Source organism: Acanthisitta chloris, unplaced genomic scaffold, assembly GCF_000695815.1.
Source record: "Acanthisitta chloris isolate BGI_N310 unplaced genomic scaffold, ASM69581v1 scaffold4356, whole genome shotgun sequence".
NCBI lineage: Eukaryota > Metazoa > Chordata > Aves > Passeriformes > Acanthisittidae > Acanthisitta > Acanthisitta chloris.
In genome coordinates this window covers 39,064-47,752 of record NW_008679608.1, presented here as the reverse complement: position 1 = coordinate 47,752, position 8,689 = coordinate 39,064, and the positions used below count along the sequence as shown (strand labels likewise).

Genomic DNA, 8,689 nt, shown 5'->3' with positions numbered 1-8,689 from the left:
TCTGCCATGTGAAGTTTCATGCTATGGCTGAGCTTCCCTTGACAAAATAAAAAGGAAAATCGAGCTATAAGGTTAGGAAATACTGTAGTGTAATAGATTACTGATGTCTTGGATTACTGTTATCATATAAGTAAAACCAGTAATTATTTTAGTGCGAGGAGTGGATTTCCAGGTAAGACAATGTGTATGAATAAAGACAACACTGAGAGTTGAGAGAAGGACCTCTGTGAGCACGGACAACTACCAGATTTGTTGTGCTGTTGGGAAGGGTGCTGGGTGGTCAGTGCTGCTGTTTGGGAAATGTCTGTATGTGAAACCCTTCCTTGGTAGTGCTGCATACTCACCTTCCCAGCAGCACATCTGAATGTGTATTCCTTGCCTTCTGGTAAAAGCAAGCAAGCCTTTTGCAAGGTGGCACTTTTCCAATGCCAGCAAATTGTCTGTGTCCTTAGTGCTGTTGTATTCCTTTTCCATCTAGCAAGGTGTATATCCTGCCAGGACAGGGAAGGTAGTGTGTATGCTCAGAGCTGTGAGCAAAATACCTGACATTTTTTTCTCCGACACAAGTAACAAGGATCTTTTTCTAGCAGAGTAAATAGCATGTTTGGATCTTTGGTACGTCAGATCTTCATCACTGGAAGAGCTAGCTGCAGACTCAGCTTCTCTTAAGACAGATGACAAGATATTATAAGAGGAATAGGATCAGTTCCTCAGTGCAAGAGCATGCTGCAGTTAGAGGACCCAGGGTAAAAGACCAACCTCAGGTTAGGCAGTATTTTTGGTAGGAGGTGTGGGAGGGAGGTACTTTCATACAGATCTTTTGTCCTTTAGAATGCCAACTCAGATGTTGACAGTAGGAAAAAACCTGTTCCCTTGGACCAGCAGTGACAAGTATTTTTCAGAAGAGCTGGGATTTCTTCTGCCTCTGTCAGGACACTGTGATGTTTAAAGAGAATGTGCATAAGGTTTTCAGGCTCCTTAGTTAATAATGGAGACAGTGAATAGGGAGTTTCATTGTTGTTATTAGAAATGAGTCTAAACCAATCCAGAAGGCCACTCTACAAAATGAATGCCAAAGTAGCAGTTGATGCAAGCTGGGCTTAATGATGTGTGCCTATTGGAATACACACTGGCTGAGTTTTCAAGTGTAGCTAAATGATTCAGCATCAAATGCTTGTGGACTATTTTGTACTTCATTTGTGGCCAAGTCTGAGGCATTTACTAATGCAGATAGGCACCAGATTCATCGGTATTTTTAAAATATCTGACCTTGTGAGAATTCTTGGGTTTAACATGAAAACCAGTAGAGAAATATGAGAAAAGAATGTTCTTTGTTTTTGTCAGTGTAGCATTGTGGACAACAAAAAGTTAAACCACAGTGTCAGCTTTTGAAGGGGCTTAAAAGTTAGAGCCTTGCATGGTGACTTTATTGGCAGAGTACCAGGTGAGAGCTGTGAACCCTATAGCAGAGATGTTTGGCAAAGAGCAGCAAAAAACCTTCTGCATGTTCCTGAGAAATGCTAAAAGCTAGTGACTACAATGTTTGGCAACTTCTGCCCTAAGAATTTTAAAGAAACCTTCCCTACTTCATAGAGGTCTGAAATGTGAAGGTGATACATTATTTTATTCCTGATATACTGACATTTGTTCTTTATTCTATAGATTCAACCAGTTATTGATGAAGTCTTCTCTTTTTCTGAAGTTCCAAAGGCCTTTCTGAAATTGGAAGGAGGACATGCACGTGGAAAAACAGTGATCAATGTAATTAGTAAACAGTAAAGTATCTCTAATCGTTACTCTGCCTGCAGTCAGTCCTTTACTGGTAAATTACCCTCAAACATGAATTGAGATACAGCAAGTGTTTCTTCTTTAAAAGCTCATACAGGATGCATAATTTATAAAAAAGTCCTGTTTTAGAAAAGCCTCTTTGGTTCCTTCATACACTGCCTGTTAATGCACAGAAAAGAAATACTAATGGCCCTGAAACATCTCTGCATAAAAACCATGTTAAGAATGTAGTTGTGACTTTTGCAGTTCACTCTTGGGGAAAGAGGAACAATCTGCAGCATTTTCAGTTGTAGATCTTGGAGCTTTTATTTTCCAGATGTTCTAACTATGTCCTGAAATGGTGAGGCACACTTTTATCTAATTGTCCATATGAAACCTGTGCTGTTTTTCCTTGCCCCTTCCTAGTTCTGCTCACCTTCATTAATATATTATTACTCAATCCAGTTCATTCTCAGAAGTAAGTAGTCACATCACTGTCTCAAGACTGATTCTTTAATCTCAATCTGGAAACTCTCTCATGGTGCAACAAATCTAAATAGAAGCATGGAACAAAAATCAATCCGTAAATGATAATTACTCTTATTGGTGCACTCCTGGCCCTGATTCATCTGACTGCAATGTTTATGCAGGTAGGCTAGACACGAATTTGTCAGTAGTCATGTCCCTGTGATGGTCCCTGTCACTGCTGCTGGGAGTGAAGTGCTTGAGGGGGTGTATGTCTGTTAGTCTGATTTTAAACTTGCCCTTTTGCCAGAGGTGAGCCACACATTGACATCCGCCACAACTGAACCACGATGCCCTGATTCATCTGACTGCAATGTTTATGCAGGTAGGCTAGACACGAATTTGTCAGTAGTCATGTCCCTGTGATGGTCCCTGTCACTGCTGCTGGGAGTGAAGTGCTTGAGGGGGTGTATGTCTGTTAGTCTGATTTTAAACTTGCCCTTTTGCCAGAGGTGAGCCACACATTGACATCCGCCACAACTGAACCACGATAGGTTCAAACAGAAGGAGGGAAAGTCTAGGCTGGATGTGAGGGTTTTTTACTTTTCCTGTAAGGGTGGTGAGACACTGGCACAGGTTCTGTGGCTGCCTCAACCCTGGCAGTGGGGAAAGCCAGATTGGATGAGACCTTGATCAATCAGTTGTCCCTGCCCAGGGCAGGGGGTTGGGAGGAGGTTGGGAGTAGATTATCTGTATGGTCCCTTCCAACCCTTAAATTCTGTGATTCTATGATTATACAGGTAGATGAGAGGAAAGTGGCAACCTCTTAATTGAGAGCTGCACAGTTACTGTGGTGCAGCTGTGGTGGTGGACAAACCATGTCATGCAATGCTCCCACGGAGGGACAGATGCAGCAGCTGTGTGAGCTGTGCCCCTGTGCACAAATGCACTGAACATGTGCATTCCTCAGAGCCTGCAGCTATTCCACACCACATACTCCTCATTAGCTGCTGTGGACAGAGATGGGCACAAGATGAAAGCAAAACTAACCATAAAATGTCACGTTCTACCTTTAATTTCAGTAAAAAGTTACCTAACTTAGATTTATTTGTAAAATGCTATATTATATATAGCAAGAGCACATCAATATGCCAAAGTACCACTGTTTGGAACCAATAACAACATTTTTTCTACAAAGAACTAAAAGCAGCACATTTCAGAGCACTTCAGTGTGTCTTTACAAAAGGAGGAAAATTAGTAAGGCACTTCCTCTAGGGTGGTAACAGTAAAAGCACCAGTATCCTTTGAGGCAATACAATAGTAATGAAAATGTTAATTTTAAACAGACTTACTATGCAAGACAAAGGCCTGGATGCTCCTAGGAGCAGCTTGTAATAACACTGGTCTAAGCCAGAACAAAACACAGCAGCACAGTACAAGACTTTGTATTTTAGCTTTTTGCCAACATTATTAAGGGAAACTAACATTACCAGGTGAAAGCAGGACAACAGAAGGAGCTCCTGCAGTCATCAGTACTTCCTACTTGTCACAAGCTCTTTACTAAACCAGTAACACTCACTTTGAATGGGCACATATCCAGGCTTGGCTATGCCCCTTCCAGTCTGACCCTTCTGCCCAGCACAGACACTTCTCCAAGGTCACCAGCAATACTGGGGAGTCAGGCATCTCCATGGCAAGCCCAACAGGCAGTGGCTGAAAAACTCAGTAACCAAAACACTTAGGTGCTGTTGCAGACATCTTTAGTTATGCTTTCCCAGAGAATTCCTGTTTTCTGTATGATTTTGGAGTTCAGGAAGATTACACTTACTGAAACTGTTTTAAAAGGTACAAATTTGACTTGGCAAAGAAGTAAAGTATCCATAACTCAAAAAATTAGGCAGCCTAGAAAATGGGCAAATTCTTCACATTTCAATGCATCCTTTTGCCAGCCCTCTCTTTTTCTAACATCTACTCCTTTACATTGTCTATACATAAGAAAATCTAGAACTTTTTCCTTAATTTAGGACTTACTATATTAGCATACTAACTATACTTGGAAGCCCCATGTTAAAAATTCTTTGGATGTGCTGTGCTAGCAGTCTTTAAACTTTCAGTAAACATAAGTTTGTTCCAGTGAAACAAATATATTAATTTCCCATAGTGAATATTTCTCTATACTACAGCCCATAGGCCCAAGTTGCTATACCCACATACACACTGCACTCCTGTCCTTTATAAAATAAGCTTTAATATTTTCAGCCCTTCTCTCAGTTAAAAAAAAAATCTTCTAAAAATAATTTAAAGTTACATTTATTGACTATTCTGGGTTAACTACTCACTGACACAATCATAACTCCAACGGGTCTCTCCCACCTTTAGTTGTTCCATTCTAGCCTGAGGCATACTACCACTCTCTGGACAACACTGAGTTGAGGATGATGAGGAAAAAAAAAAGGGTTGAGAGATACTCAAGCTTTTAGAGGGATAATAATATTGGATAGGGAGGTGAAATCATTCTGTCCCTTTTAAAATTGTGAATACAAAACTCTCATTGTTGATCTTTTATCCTTCAGAGATGGCAGTGCCAATTCCAGTGTCCAGAACAGTGTCCGATTCAAACGTCATCTTTGCTTCTTTGGGTTTATACAACGACTGGTTCCCAACACTGTGTTAACTTCTCTTCGTTGACTGTGTTGACAACAACATGGTCGCAATCATACTGTGTTCCTCCTGCAAAGAGAAATTTCAAGGAGGGTAGATTATCTCTGAGATAAGAGACAAGTACTCTAGGTTTCAGAAAAACTCTAATAAGTGCTGATGTAGACAGTTTCTCTTCTCCCCAAGGCACTGAAAAGACAAATGCATTTTCATCACTGCTTGCTTTTGGAATTGTTTTTGAAACACGGGAATCTGCCTGCTCCTCTCCATCCTTTCAGTTCCTCAGCTTTTTCTGCCTGGATGGGAAAGGAAGGAAAGACTGCAATCCAGTCAAGTGTAGCTCCTTTAAGACTCACTTCCCAAAAGTCACACTTGGCTGTTCAGTTTCCCTGCAACAGCTGTCAGTTGTCACTTCACTCTAAAGATGATGTTTACATGATGAAGTAAGTCCTGCTGCTAACAAACAATACATGTGACCATGCCAGGGACAAGGTCTGGCACTCATTTACTCTTTGCCATTATAATCCTTTATTTTGACCAGCTGCATCACAAGTCGCCATGAACAGAGTATCACCCAATGTTCAGCTGCTTCCACTGGCAGCTGAACATATCTGAATGCAAAACAGGACCCTTTCTTAGAGGAGTTTTATTTACTTATGTGATGCAATGCCAAACATGTTCCCAATGAAGAACACCATTAATATTCTGACTTAAGAAACTAGGAACCAAAGAAACGTTCGACTACAGCTGAAAGTCAAAACTGACTTTTTTTCTCTCTCAGATCTAGTATGTGCTGCAGAAGTGTAGGACATGTACATCTCCTGTAGTACAACACACCTGCAACAGCAAGTAATATTCCCACTGGAAGCAGCTACCTGAGCCCAGCATTTATACAAAGCACCAGGACACTCCCATGGACACTGTCTTTGGTTCTGCCTCACCCTCCCCAAATGAGCAAAAGACAAGCCTGGCAGCTGAAAGCTTATGATACGAATTCTAGCAGATCTCATAAAGAAGCAAGGCACCAAATAAAGGCAAATAAATATACTAGGCACCTGGAGCCCTGCATGGGCAGGCACATTCAAGGACTTTTGTACTAAGGAAATGCTGTCTCAAGCTCAGCTGTTCACCACTTCAGGAATTTGGGGGAGGATTTCTGGTGCCACTGTCCCAGATCAGAAGGGTCTCTGAGAAGGTTAATACCAACAAAATTTCTCTCCTTGCCCTTGCCAGGCAATTACTAAAAAGCAGTAGAGATAGACAGCGTTCAAAGTTCTTCATAAAGAGAGGAAAAAGAAGTGAATACCAGATCAAACACTCCCAGAGGAAACCCTAACAAAACCCTAATCAGCAGCTACAAAAAGTAACATTAGTTGTATTAGCTCAGTTATCACTGAGTGCAACGATTATTTTGTCAGCAGTGTCTGATAAAATGCAAACATGTTAAAATGAGAAAAGATGGGATTTTTTTTTCAGTGGATAAAGAGATTCTTTGATAGTGTCCTGCTCTGGACAAGACTTTGTGCTATGCCACTATATCCACAGGGTGGCATTGGTAACTGCTCAGTTGAAGAACTGAATTCATTTGCTGAAAAATTCTTTAACACTCAACTTGTGGTCCAGAATGAATCAGCAGAATGGGCAGAAACAGGTAACATTCCTACTAGGCTTTCTCAAATAAAAGCTGTCTACTTAATAATAATAAAAGTGCCTACTCAGTCTTTCATATTTACCATACAGATTTATAGCTTTTAAAGCTAGAAGTACATCTGTATTTTCACCACCAGACCTACCCATTGTTAAGTTCTTCAATTATAAATGCAGAACACATAATTGCTTTTCACACAGCTAACTGAAGAAAAGGCAGTGCAATAGCATTTCTTGTTGGGTGCAACTCAGAACTGGCTTTAGAAAAAGGTACACAGTCATTGTGACTAAGGGCTCCTCCTTGAACTGGAGTATTTTTGCAAAGTTTATGATTAATCATCACTAGCTTTTTATAGCAGTAAAGAGAATTTGTGGTTATTTGTGCCAGTGTTGTGTTATGGTCAGACATCAGATAACCCTTTTCTCAGTTCTGAAAGTTCTGCCCAGTCAAGTGAGGTGATTCACCCACTCCGCTCTGTGCTCACCTTGAGTGAGCAGCCTCACCTCGAGTCCTGTGTGCAGTTTTGGGCACCACAATATAAAAAAGTTATAAAGCTATTAGAGAGCATCCAAAGAAGGGCAACAGAGATGGTGAAGGGTGCAGAGGGGAAGCCATATGAGGAGCACCTGAGGCACCTGCTTTGTTCAGCCTGTAGAAAGGGAGACTGAGGGGAAAGCTCACAGCAGGCTACAGCTTCCTCACGAGGGGCAGGCACTGATCTCCTCTTTGGTGAGCAGTGACAGGACCAGAGGGAATGGCATGAAGCTGAGTCAGGGGAGGTTTAGGTTAGATAGCAGGAAAAAGTTCTCCACCCAGAGGGTAGTTGACACTTAGAACAGACTCCCCAGGGAACTGATCACAGCCCCAAGCCTGACCGAGTTCAAGAAGCATTTGGACAATGCTCTCAGGCACATGGTGTGATTCTTGGGTGTCCTGTGCAGGGCCTGGAGCTGCACTTTGATGATCTTTGTGAGTCCCTTCCAACTCAGGATATTCTATGAGTCCTGTCCTTAATTAAATTGCTGACTGTTGACTCTGTTTTATTCTGGTGGTATTTTTTTTAATTGACATAATTAATGTCACAGCATCAATGCAAAACTAATTTTAAAACAGCTGAAAAATTACATCTATAGAAAATGATTGCACCCCTCACCCAAAAAAGCCAATCATGTAAGAACATCTGATAATACTAACTCTGCTAATCATTCCATTTGCTGATTTTTCAGACCTATGAAACTATAAAACAAAGTTCAGGATCTAGACAAGTCAGATTACTATGACAAAAGCGACTCCAGGACATGCATCAAGTGCACACAGACCTTAGGCTGCTATGGCAGAATCTCATGCTTGCAGTAAAGGTATAGCCATTAATAAACAAATGGAAAAACTCTCTGCATCTAATCACACTGGTGTACCAGCCTGCCTTGGCTTTCCTAATATCCTTTGGCTACTGCATCTACAACTACTATGTAAGAAAATTTGGTCTGTACAAATTAAAGTTAATGAGAAGTTAGGTTGTTCTTGCTTCAGCATTTTAAGTAATCATATTCACATTGCCCAGTGCCACATAAAATTAACTGAGGATATCTGCAGTGAGTGGACACTGAGAATACAAGATAAGCAAGTACTGTGAGTTACTAAATTGTATGTAGGAAAAATGAAAGAAGTCCTAGGGCCTGTATAATTCAGGAGGTCAGACTAGCTGATCGAGTCTTTTTTTGCTTCTAGATTAAAGTAACTAAGGCTCCATCCTTAATTTATAGGCACGTTTAGTCCTATCCCACTGTCAAAACCATGTAATTAAGACACAATGTAATGAGATAACATTTGCTTACCTTTGATATCTAAAACCAGCTTGGGTTTCATCTTGCTATAAATCCTGCCATCGGGACTAATATGCCAATATTGTTTGTCTTCATTCCGCTCAAATGATAGGCCAAGTTTAGAGCCAGGAGTTATAAGATTCCCAACAATGGTCAAGCAGCAATCCTCTGCCATCTGTCTCATCAGAAAGGGAACAGCAATTATTCAAAATGGCCTTGCTTCTAGTATCCACTGTTTTTTTATCAGATAGGAGAGATGTCATTAGGTGAGAACAGAATTTAGGAACCACTTTCCCTCAAGGAATGTATTTTTACCCCAAACTCAAGA

At 40.9% G+C, this 8,689-nt stretch overlaps 2 protein-coding genes across 2 annotated transcripts in view; one reads left to right on the top strand and one right to left on the bottom strand.

Annotated features, from left to right (window-relative positions):
• Nucleotides 1–1,779, top strand: part of RTN4IP1 (reticulon 4 interacting protein 1) — a gene marked incomplete at its 5' end in the record, with an annotated part of 25,731 nt that extends 23,952 nt beyond the window's left edge. Inside the window, one exon of the mRNA XM_009077365.1 lies at nucleotides 1,663–1,779. Coding sequence (XP_009075613.1) covers nucleotides 1,663–1,779 — 117 coding nt within the window. The remainder of the gene's footprint in view (nucleotides 1–1,662) is intronic.
• A 3,094-nt stretch (nucleotides 1,780–4,873) lies between these two features.
• The window catches only part of AIM1 (absent in melanoma 1), a 41,944-nt gene continuing 38,128 nt past the window's right edge, over nucleotides 4,874–8,689 (bottom strand). Inside the window, exons 20-21 of the mRNA XM_009077364.1 lie at nucleotides 8,374–8,536; nucleotides 4,874–4,962 (exon numbers count right to left, since the gene is read on the bottom strand). Coding sequence (XP_009075612.1) covers nucleotides 4,874–4,962; nucleotides 8,374–8,536 — 252 coding nt within the window. The remainder of the gene's footprint in view (nucleotides 4,963–8,373; nucleotides 8,537–8,689) is intronic.